This window comes from Triturus cristatus, chromosome 3_1 (assembly GCF_964204655.1).
Source record: "Triturus cristatus chromosome 3_1, aTriCri1.1, whole genome shotgun sequence".
Classification (NCBI taxonomy): Eukaryota; Metazoa; Chordata; class Amphibia; order Caudata; family Salamandridae; genus Triturus; species Triturus cristatus.
In genome coordinates this window covers 122,276,786-122,289,252 of record NC_140583.1, presented here as the reverse complement: position 1 = coordinate 122,289,252, position 12,467 = coordinate 122,276,786, and the positions used below count along the sequence as shown (strand labels likewise).

The 12,467-nt window shown below is 46.2% G+C and overlaps 1 protein-coding gene across 4 annotated transcripts in view; it reads right to left on the bottom strand.

Moving 5' to 3' along the window:
* The window catches only part of ANO1 (anoctamin 1), an 852,930-nt gene that overhangs the window by 270,171 nt on the left and 570,292 nt on the right, over positions 1-12,467 (bottom strand). For all 4 annotated transcript variants that reach the window (XM_085643533.1, XM_085643534.1, XM_085643535.1 and 1 more), the window contains one exon: positions 2,748-2,799. In XM_085643533.1, coding sequence (XP_085499659.1) covers positions 2,748-2,799 — 52 coding nt within the window. The remainder of the gene's footprint in view (positions 1-2,747; positions 2,800-12,467) is intronic.

The window sequence follows — 12,467 nt, the reverse complement described above, 5'->3', positions numbered from 1 at the left end:
ATCTGAAGGCCGTGGTCACTATGTCCATCGCGCAATCAATGACTTCAGCCGAAGCCCTTTCTCCCTCCTGAAGGATCTTCCTGACCTCCTGTCTACTATCCTCAGGAATCAGGTCTATGTAAGGTGTCAGGTCACACTACATCTGCCTGTCATATCTGCCCAGAATGGAAAGGGCATTTGCAGCTTTGACCAGAAGAAGAAAACATTTTTCCTGCATTATCCAGGTGTCTACTCTCTCTGTCAGTAGGCGTTGTAATAGGAGCTGACAGATTTTTGGACTTCTGCTGAGCAGCCTGGGATATGACATAGTCCGGTTTGGGATGGCTCACTAAACAAGCTGGAGCGTCCATAGGAGCTTTATACTGGCGAGCACCGGTGTGATCATCGCCGGTGTCCTTATGACCTTCAGGCCTTCTTCCCAAACATGGCTAACGATCGGGATAGCACAAACTGATTTCCAGTACGGCTCCTTGAGATCATACAAGAAACACTCAGTTTGGGTAGTTGACATTGGAAGTTCAAATCTCTTCGCTGCCCTTTCCATCAAATTATGGAATCGGCTGATGTCCTCAGGCGGTGAGTCAATCGGCAGTGGAGAGGGAGAAGAAGGCGAAGGAATAAGGTAATCATCCCTTTCCTTGTTAGGGTCCGTTATCTCTCCCTCCTCTTGGTCATCATCCGTGGTGACCGGATCCTGTTGAGGCATTGGTTCCAGTGATCTTGGCAAGGGCTCTGGTATTAACTCCCTATTTCTAACAGGAGTAGCTGGAATGGAGCTTGGGCGAGGAACAGCTAATGGTACCTACTGAGATTCTGGAGTTGGTGGAAACCTCTTTCTATAATCCGCCAACATAAACTGCAAGTCCATCAGTAAGGAAGACGGCATTCCAACCGTCTCTTCCTGGTAACCCTGACGATATTGCTGTTGTTGGGGAGGGTATTGATACTCCCCATATTCCTCCTCAAAGTCATCGTCTTGACATTTCACATGTAGTTGTGAAGGGCTACTCGCATAGCCAAAAGGGCCTACATCCTCCTCTGAATCCTGCTCCTCCAGCAGGTGTGATGATACAAGAGGCGTAATCTTACTCGGTGAGGTGATTTCCGGTGTAATTCTCCTCTTCCTGGCCACTTCCAATTACTCCGGTGTTTTTTTCCTCGTCGACGAACCCGTCGATGACACCGTCGTCGTTGATGCCATCGTCATCGATGGCGCTGTCGGCATCAACGGTAGTGCCTTATCCGTCGTTGACGACGTAGTCACCGTCGTCGTTGTAGTCGTCGACGATCCCGCCATCGGAGCAGTGGTCGTCGCCGTTAAAGTTGTCGTCGACGATGCCGGTGTCGAAACCGTCGTTGATAGTGACATCGTCGACGGAGAGTCATTAGTCACAGGTCGTGAAGGCTTCTTTGGGACCAACTTTACCTCAATCTTCATCGTCGGTTTCTTTAAGGATTGTTTGACCTGAGGGGGTGATTTAGACGGCACAGAACCAGTCTTTTTTACAGTCTTATCCCCCGAAGCATGTCCCTTACTCTCCTTTCCTCTATGTTGAGGAGACTTTGAGGGACTGCACCCAGAAGACCCGTGAGTGGTGTTTTTTGGAGGGCCTTCTCAGGACACTCTTCTGAGGTATGAGTATGAGGTGATTTCTTCGTCTTTTAAGACCTCCTAGATGAAGAAGAGGATGCCTCATCGCTATCAATGGAGATAATTTTCTTTCTGGACTTAAGCTTTTGAAGCCATATTAAAAGGCATCCTTCACGGTCCCTTAGAGTTTTACTCGAAAAGGTACGACATACCTTACAGTCTTTCGCTTGATGGTCCGGCTAAAGACAGTAGATGCAGTCAGAATGAGGGTCATCAGTGTAGAGCCTCTTCTTGGAACAACTGCCACAGGCTCTAAACAAGCACTTTTCTCTTTTCCAGACATTCTCAGGTAGAATGAATTAGTAGTCAGCAATGAAGAAGATATCAGCAAATAAAATTTACTGGAAAAAAACTCCAAATCTTAAGTAGCAAGAAAAAGTTTGAGCGGAGCTCAAAGGAGACTCCCTAGCACAACGTGCGGTCGAAAATCTGAGGGGCAAAAGGTTCTCTCAGGAATGTTCTACAGGGTGAGAGGTTCTGATTGGTTCAGGGACAATTTTGGTCTCTTTTACATAACGAGAGTTATGGGTTGCAAAATGGAAATGGGCCTAGGCCTCTTTTCTGTTTTGTACTTATCTAAGTATTGCTTTTTTATATACCGGGGACTCCCATCTCGACGACGGGGAATGATTCAGGCATGTGAATCTATGAAAGCTCCAATACTGGAGTAACAGCAGTTAATGCTTTTATTCTTAGTCTCTATGATTGGCAAAGCATCACATCTTCACACAGTGTGTGCTAATAGTCTAAAACTGCCAGTAATAGATCTGTTACTACGGATGCTCTCACTGCCTAGTCACATCTTCTACTCTTCTGATGCTCTCAATATATACATTGTCTTCTTGTCAGTGCGAGTTTACAGCCCCATGTGTAGCTCCCCGAGTCACACACAGTCCAGTCCATAGTCAACAAGAGCCTGTTTGAACTGCTGCCTGGCATTAGTTTCCATCTGCAGTTTGAGTCTGTGTGTGAAAGGAAAGACGGCAAGAGTGTAGTGCAGGCCATCAGTCAGACGGCCATTCACTCCATTAAAACTCTGGACATTGATCACACTTTCAAAGGACTGTGGAGCTGCCCCTCGCTGCCAGTCTCTTACCCATGCTGTATTTGGCCTTCGTACACGTCGTCCGTTTCAATATTTCATACACCTACATTGGAAGGGAAAAGGAAAATGCACACGTTAGTAACTCAGGACAATGAAAGTGAATACTGAAACACTGCTGAAGAAGGTTAGCACAGTATGCGTGTCCGAGGGTGAACAGGCATCCTTAATAGTTTACAGCCCGGAATCATCAATCCAGCATGCAACAGGACTCGATACACAAAGGCATTTTTGGTTGTAAGGTGACCGAAAATGAATTCATTCACACCATTCAGCATGTCGCAAAATGGTTCGTGGCAGGCGTAAATACCTTGAGGAATGCGGATTTCTCCACCAGGAGTGCAAAGAAACCTGCAAGAGTAAATACCCTGCATGCTGTGGGACCAGCGGCGGTGCGTCCATTGGGGCGCAGGGGCGGAGCCCCACTTACCATGCACGCAAATCAATCCCCAGACCGGCAGCAATGGCAATGCAAATGATGCATTGCGTCGGACATGAAGGGGGTGGGGCCGGGGGGCGAGCACAGTTGAGACTAGTTGACAGACAGGCAGCGGCTCGCAATTTTATTGCGCATGCTCGAGTTTGTCTCACGACAAGCACGAGCATGCGCATTCGCCGCACTGTCTGCCACTGACTACTGTACTGAGAGGAGGGGGCCGAGAGGCCGAGGGTTGCCTCTGCAGCAGCCCCCCTCTAGGTATCCGGGCGAGCCCTATCCGTGCTCTTTCGCCAATCCAGGGCAGGCGCTGATAATGCAGCGTCTCTGGATTGGCTGAGAGCCTGCTACAGCAACGAGTAACTGCTAATTGGGTGCCGCGCACCTATGGCCAATCACTGTGGCTTATGTCTGAACACAGTGACAGTGATTGGCCATGAGGTGCGCACTCCAGCAGTCGGTCGCGTCATCACGCACGCGGTGGTGCGACACTGTCTGCTCATAACCTCGTGGCGGCGGTGCGTTCAGAGTCAGGAGGAGTCGACCCGTCGTGACTGAGTGACTCGTCGTGTGTGTCATCGTGAAAAACTCGTGATCATATCACTGCATAAAAGTACCTGGGCTGAAGTAAGTACTGTATAATGAGAAAACAATAAGGAAATATGTACTAGGCCTGTAGCTCTTACACTGTCTGCGAGCTCCCCGACCCCGCGCTGTTAACGTGCATCAAACTCCTCACGCCATTCCTCCACGCCTAACCTTAACCTAGCTCCTCACTCTGCCCCAAGCCAAATATGTACTAGGCCTGTAGCTCTTACACTGTCTGCGAGCTCCCCGACCCCGCGCTGTTAACGTGCATCAAACTCCTCACGCCATTCCTCCACGCCTAACTCATGCCTTGTTTTAACAATGTATTAAAGACGATGGGGACGGTAGTCTGTCCTCCATGGCTATGGAGACAGCGACCCACATGATCGGGTGTTTGTGTTTTTAAAAATAATGAAATGGCGACAGCGTCCTTGGTGTGAGCATGCCTGTGGATACAGGTGGAAGGCGTTACCTTGGGCTGCGCCATCTTCACACGCAGAGTGGCACACACTCTTTTCCACACAGATCAAACGTGCTCCTTGCCGTCTGTCTTCTGAATGATTTCATGGAGCTTCGTTCATTGCAACCCTACTCATGAAATTATGACACTGGACTCTACTTTTCCACTGGCTTCTTCTTTTACCGCCCAATCTTTTCCGCCTCCCCAGGCCATTTCCACCAGCAATGGGCTTTTATTCCCAATCATGAATTGAAAAAAAGTTCGAAAGAGGCTTTGCCTCTCAAATTGGTAAAAGGCTGTTTAGTAAAAAAACGCATCAAGCACAGTTAGTTAAAATGGTGCTAAACGTACTTATGAATCTCATAACTGATATACTAATAGTGTGGCATAGAATTTTGCTTTATGATCTGGTTACCCATAGACATTGGCAAGCGTAACCATTCCCTCCAGCTGACCCCGAACAATGAGTGACCTCCCTTCACCATCCTAGAATGTGGAATCTTCTTGGAAATGTTGTAATTGTATGCGTGGTATTATGTGCGTTGCAGAGTCGCAACTAGAGCCAAATTTCGGGGGGGGGGGGGCTGAATCTTTTAAGCAATAGGCAGAGTGGAGCTGCAGGGGCTCTTAGAAGGGGTGAAACAACAGCGAGGCCTCATTAACATGCAAATGGTTTTTTAAAGACCTGTGAAGTGCTCGGGTGCGGCTGTGTGTGCGCCGGGATGCTGTCTCAGCCCGGGCTGCCACACGCGACGGGGGGGGGGGGGGGGGGGGCTGGCTGAAGCCCTGTGAGTCCAATGGGTGTTGCGCGCCTGCGTTGTAATAACGTGTGCTAAGCAACGCGCTGTAATGACATACAACCAGCAGCTGTATTATGAAAAGGAGAACAAAGCAGCTCCTCGACTACAAAATAGAATCGTGACTCCCTTTGTTTTCGCTTTGCTCGGGGATTGATATTGTACGCACCGGGATGTATCAGAAAGTTAAGGGGGTCCACATTCTCCCCAAGGAGGTGAATCTTCTGGAGAAAGGCCATTGACACCTCTCTAGCATGGACACATTTTTAGCAATGTGCGTCTTTTCATGGGAAAACTTAAACCCACCCTGCACGTTCTAAGTTAAACATTTAAAGGTGTCCTAGTCCTAACTGTCTAAGTAAGCAGCAATTCATGCTCCAGCAAAGCTTAACTCCAAAAAAACAGGATAGAAAATAGAAATGCATATGTCCCTCAATCCCGGACTTTAACACTAAAGTTATTGAAAAGTTTGCTGCTCTTAGAGAGAGACGTGCTGATTTCATTTACAAAAAGTAAACAATGTTGAATGCTGCTACTTTGCAACCAGTTTAGTTTGTTAAATAAAAAACATCTGTGAGTGAGGTACTCAGAAATGCATTGTATCTCGAAGTCTGTTATGAAGCTCTGTGGTTATACACTGAATAAGCAGCTACCTATGTTATATGACATCTCTTTATTAATGTTATAACTGCACTTTCACAATTGATTTATTAACCTTCCTGCTTTCTCAAATTTGCTTGAAAATGCACCATTTCTCTTCTCTTTTTTCAAAATTTTCTCGGGGGGAGAACCCCCCCGAACCCTCCTTATAGGGGTTCGGGCTCGCTCGCTACGCTCGCTCGCTACGGTGAAGTATACCAATCATTTTACGCCCCACCACTTTAAAATGTCACCAGCCGCCCCTGTGTGGGACGGAATAGTCAGCCTGTTAAGTGTCTGAACGCAAACAAACCTGTACAGCTACGGGCATTCACAATCTGACACGTGACCCTCTCTCTCCCTAGAAATAGAGATTTACTGCAGATAAGGACCACGAGGCCTCCCCTCCAGGTTCGGAAGTCAAGAATCAGGCACAGATTTGTTGAGGTATGAGGCAAGGGTCTCCGCCCAGTGGAGGAAATCATGACAAACTCTGTTTTTGGAAATTCGGATCCATTCCCCTAAAACAGAATTGTGGTGAGTGCAATTTTCCGCTGCCGGAATAGGCTTCCTGGGTGTGCACCCAAAATATCGACCTCAGAACACCGATGGAACACACTATCGAGGATCAAATATAAAAAAAATATCGACAGGTAGGTCTATGTTTTCTAGACCTAACTGCACCTATATGTAACTATGCAGTACGTATATCCTCAAGGTACATAGATGTGAAGTCCGGAAGAGTAAGGCGATACTTCCCTAAATGCACCTACCTTTCGATGCACCGCATTCATTGAAAGAAGTAAGTCAATTTATAGAATAGCCTATTTTTACAAACCTCTTAAGGCAATACTTCTCTTTTGCCTGTTTTCTCAGATCCATTTCTAAGGAGTAAATATATCCCAGTTTTAGAGGGCTGTCAATGGTGGTCCAGAATCTATATCATAGTCTCGAACTTCAGATCCAGGAAAATTCGAACCACTCTCTTCCGACCAAGAAACTCGAACCAGGTTTAAAACAAATGTCACCACTGATTCTTATTTTTAAGTGCTAATCCTCTTAAATCCTACTCTACCTCCCATTCCCTATTCCTATGCAGCTCATACGTCGCTGTCCTCGTCCATCCCCCTCAAAAAAAATGTGTTTTATGGTTTCTTGGTATGGGGGTATTTTATGACTTTTTGTGAAACTTCGAGATTTTCACTTAATGATGTCCTACAGATGTCATGACTGACATGTAAATATCATAGCACCATCATTTTAAAAAAAAGAAAATTTTAATCATGTTTCTTGATAGAAGAGAAAACTCCCTAGTGTGGGGGGTCATTAGGGATTTTTTTTTCAAAAATAAACTCCCACTTTGGGAGTTTCTTTCTGAAAAACAAAACAATCTAAAAAGTTTGTTAACCCCTTCGATGCGAGTGACGGAGCGGTTCCGTCATGCGCGTCTGTTGCGCTGTGCCATGACGGAACCGCTCCGTCACGGCCCCGCCCGCGCACGGAACCTTCAGCACGGTGCGGTAATCCGCGCCGCGCTGAAGGGGTTAAATGGTTGTCCAAACCAATAGTGGCAGTCCACCAAACGTTTACATTAAAAAGAGCCACTGTGATGGTAATGTCTTCCCCCATCTGGATGTACGGTGTACTTTTCATAAAGTTTTGAATAAGGCTGCTGTTCTTTCTCTGGCCAACGTCATCCGCACACATTACAACAACACCCTCTCCTACGCAGGCAACACTCAACCCATGCTCTCCCTCTCAGACAAGACCCCAACACAAGAAACAAGTTAACTGACTGCATGACTGAAGTCTCTAACTGGAGGCAAGCCTACACACTCAAACGCAACACTGGCAAGACAGAAGTAATGATCTTTGGCAAGAACACCATACCTTGTACTCAACCTAGTGGTAAGACAATCTCACACCCACACCTAACAACCTTGCAAGGACCTCAGAATCCTCATCAACAGTAAACTGTACATGACCGTACAAGTCAACCCCATCACTGCATCCTGCTTCCACACTCTTAGGATGCTGAGGAAGTTCTACGAATCGAACCAAAGCAACACTAGAAAAACCATCACTCATGCCTTAGTAATTAGCAGGTTGGACTATAGAAACAACCTGTATGCCAAGATCATCAAGCAACTCCCCAAAAGACTACAAACAACCCAGACTCATCATCAATCTCCCACCCAGAACTCATCACACCATATTTTAGATGTGCTCATTTCAAACTCTGCACAAATACATACATTCAAGGCACTCTCCTTCCACCAACCACCCAGACACTGTCACTCCAGGGGACTCCAGCTCACTCACACCCTATGTGTACACAGAACTAGATAAGGAAGACGTGCACTCCTAAAGCATGGAACCTGCCACTCCACATCAGAGCTTACTCCTCTCTTCTTGAATTCCTCAGGAAGCATGAAGGCCTGGATTTTCAATTAACCAACCTACCCTAGGCATGGCTATGCACACACTCCTGCGCAACAGCGGAGTACACTTGTGAGTGATAGTGCTTTACAAATACGCATAACATAACAAGGGTGGTAGCTGGAAACAGCTCATGGTGCTATCTCCTTCTCCACTCCAAATCTTATCATTTACCTACTTGGGAAACACCTGTAGGTATGCAACACATTGACAGACTACTCCACTACACAGGACTACAATATGGAACCTTTGTGTGCATAATGAAGAGACCGAATCTATATTTTGAAAGGTTGTGAAGAGAATCCCTATTTTCCAAAGACAGAATCCAAACCAATCCTGGTGCAGTCCCGTCTGTAATACAGAGTTCTCCTGCACGCATGTAGAGCTAACTCTATTCTAAAGGGGCATCCACCAATTTACAAGTAGGCATAGCCCCATGTAAATGAGGGATTCACTCTGCCTCTACGCTTGAGTTGCTTTAAGGACCACAAAGAGGTGGAGCACACTCATTACGCTTCCCAAGGTTGCCCCTCTTGAGGGAGTAATGTGCCTCATGCACCCCATACATCTCTTGCAGGCAGGTGCAGTCATTCACTGCACCCACCCTCTAGGGGATCTCAGTCACCCTTGAAAGTGCAGGCCAGGCACTGCTGCAATGTGAAAGGTGGACGGTAGCTTCAAACAGCTGGTCCATTTTTAATTAATTTGCTGCCCTGAGGGCAGGTTATTATTACTAAGAGGGCACACTGTCGCTGTTTGCGCCACAGTGCAAACAGGAACATCACACCCGTACTGCGATATAGCCCCAGGACTGACAAAAAACAAAAATTACGAGTTTGCCCCTAGAAGTGGGACTACTGCACTAAAACCTGTATGTCCCCCATTACTTTTTCCACTGTTTAATTTCGGCAGGTTTGAACTACGGCAATTTTAAGGGGTGGGGGATCCTCAAGGTATATTATTTACTGCATCCCTTGGAACTACGAGCTTTGCACAGGCTCCCCATTTTGAGGAGGCACTCCTAATCGAAGCCTTAGCTGTTATAGCTGTGCTGCATAACTATGTTTATTTATTCATTCGTTCACGCATTCATCTGCTGTTTTAATCAACTTGCCATCCATTACCCAATGTCCCATTGTAGGCAGGGTCTTTCCTGTTAGAGCCTCTTGCATCAGGTGAGTCTTGCAAATCAACACACCATCCGGTGAGATTTCTTCAAGGAGGATGCACTGAGCCGACAAAGCCTCTCCTTCTGTTTTGCCAGTAATGCACAGTCAATATTTGCTTTTGGCTTAACCACAGACACAAGATTTATCCAAGGGAACTGCACACGTCCAGGAACAGAGTATAAAGAGAGTGCAAAGAGTGTGCAGGCAGTACAGGGTTAGGGAACCTCTTCTTTCATTCACCACACATATCTAGTGCTCATGTTGGGCACACGGAGGCACATACTGGCCCGCTCCAGTGACCCCTGAGCTGTACTGCCTCAACACAACCTCACATAAGTTCTTCACAGCAATAACTTGTTCCTGGTGTTGCTGAGTAAGCAAAGTATGTTGTCAATCATTATAGTGATATATTTTTCTCTCTTTACATCTGCACCTTTTTGGTACATATGATAGCCTACGCCTCTAAATTAGCCAAGTAGCTTGATTTACAGGGAAAGGAAGTGTGACTTGCCACCCTTGTAACATTGTATGACTCTCCAGAGGGAAGGCCCACGTAGGCCGAAACCAGCAATGGATTACTTGTGTTCCTGTGCCCTCAGTGTGGACAGTAGTGTTCCTGTTGGTGCAGCGCCTATGCTGCTCTGTAAATAGCTGGTCTTCATCTGGAGTGAAACGAGAGGTAAAAAAATGATGGACTGGAATGCGGCCCCATGCGATTGTTTTTCCCTCAATGAACTACAAATATTCTCTTAGGCAATGCAGGTTCTTTCCAATGGGTTCCAGCCCCATGCTCTACATCCCTTCATTCCAAACACTGCAGTCATGCCATTCTGCCCTTCAGGTTAAGAACATATATCATCTCTCATTTGTACAACTATCTGTTCACTTCCACCCGCGTGTTATGCAGGACTGGGCGGGAAGACAAAATCAGCTCCGACAAAACAATTCAATTCTTCACACATTGCAGGAAGCTGCAACTACAATGTGGTCATTGTAGCATGGTTTGGGTAAAGACACAGCACCCAGATACCCCTAGGGGTGACAGTGTGTGCTTTACAAATGCTGTTTGATTGATTTATTGATTGAAAGCAGCTCCCCAAGTCTGGGAAAATGCCAGAGTGCCACACTGGCCAGTCCTGCTCGCCATTCGCCAGAGGTACATAACATCTGTAGTGATGAACATGAGCTACGAAACCTGCTCTTTCAGCCCCATCACCAACTATGAAATACCTTGTTTCCGAAATGATATTGTATCCGCAATGTTATGATTCCATTGTGTACTATTCACTCTCACTATTCAGTTCACTCAAAGTAAATCTATTATGCTATTTTATTATACATTTTTGTCCTGTTCTATTACTATATACTTTATTATGTATCATATTTCCTTTTTTGGATTAATTAATAAACATCATAAAAATAGGCCTACGTCTTGGATACATATCATTTATCAAACAAGCATTGAAAATGCAATAGGTCTCGCCTTTGATTAAGTTAAAGCCATTTGCTTTGCTAATGGTATTTTATAGAAAAGCAAATGCCTTTAACTTAATGAAAGGCGAGACCTATTGCATTTTCAATGCTTGTCTCAGGGTGCTGTCTCTTGGGAAAGCAAGGGGAACATGTGTCCCTCTCGTCACACTTACTCCAAGGGTAGCGTGTTGTTGGAGGCTCCAAGGACTGGACGGGTTTTGCTACCGGGTGGCAGAGTGTCGCAAGTACAAGCTTGTCTTCGGGAAGGGGCGGGAGTAAAGACAACACAGACGACAGGAGCGGGGGTAGGAGTAAAGACAATATGGAAAACGCAAGGGGGCGGGAGTAAACACAAAAAAGACAACGGGAGAAAGAGGGAGTAAAGACAACACAGATAGCTCTGTGAGGGATGAACCCTCCTGCAATAACTTTTCCCTGGCAGATGACGACGTCATAGGTGGCCTGAAGCAAGAAACATCTAAAGCGCTACAGTACTCACTCTATAGTACGAGTCTAGGCACACCACACCATCATCCTAAAGCAGTGATAAAAACTGGTATTTCCCCTTCCACTGGCATGACAGTTCACCATCGATATTACCAATCAGTAATATCATCGCCTTCCAATATGTAGGGATCCCATTTTGTAACAATGAAACGCTCTAGGAAAAAGCATTCACAAGGGATGCTAACCTTCAGCAAAAACCAACGGCAGACACGGCATGGTCCATAAAATTACAACAAAATCATGCTAGTTCTTTCTTCCACCTCACTTTACCGTAATCCTTACTCCAGACTGGGAAAGGGAGGGAAACCATTAAAGCACGATTTAATGCCGCTGCGCACGTATGCCACACGAGATTAGGGGGAGAGGGGGGGAGTGCAACAGGACATTTCACAGACCAGTGAACCCTGAGCAGTAACAGTAATACAAAAAAAAACAAGCCGGGCGGCTGCCATTATTAACTATGTTAATTTAAAAAGTGCAGGTCTGAGAACATGCTCACTGTGGGACAATTGCCATAAATGACGTCAATAACCGCCTTCCAGCTATGCTAAAATGCTTACGTTTATAACTGAGAGCAGCGCCGCTTTACGAACACCGCGCTCGGTTTCTTTATATATGTCTTAACTTCAACACTGAGCGCGGTGTCCTTGAAGCTGGCGCTGCGCTCAGTGCTAAAGTTGAGAAATATATAAATAAACCGAGCGCGGTGTCCGTGAAGCAGCGCCACTCTCAGTTTTAAAGTAAAAAAAAAAAAAAACACAAACAGAGCGCGGTATCCCGGAAGTGGACACCGCAAAAATGTAACAATAACCGCGCTTGTGCAATTGAAGCTGCCCGCGATAACAAACGCATGCGATGGCTTAAAAAAAAAAGTGCAGCAAGTTATTATTAAGCCTACTGTGTCACGCCGCCGGTAAGAGATCCAATCCCGCTGGGCGGGGCCAAAAGGGGACAGGGTGGCAACCAAGAGGGATTGAAATGCCTCCGGTGCAATCATTGCACTGCCATTTGCATAATTCGTGACGCCAAACGACGCGCACAAATGAAAACTGAAGGCGGAGCTGGGACATGGCTTTGGAATCCGTATTGATTTCAAGATGTCCTCGCATGGCGAGAGTACCGCATGCGCTGCTTTCGCCAGGCTGAGACCTAAAAACTGTTATTGCTGTGGATGTCAATTTACCAAATGAGAGCTTTACCGTACGT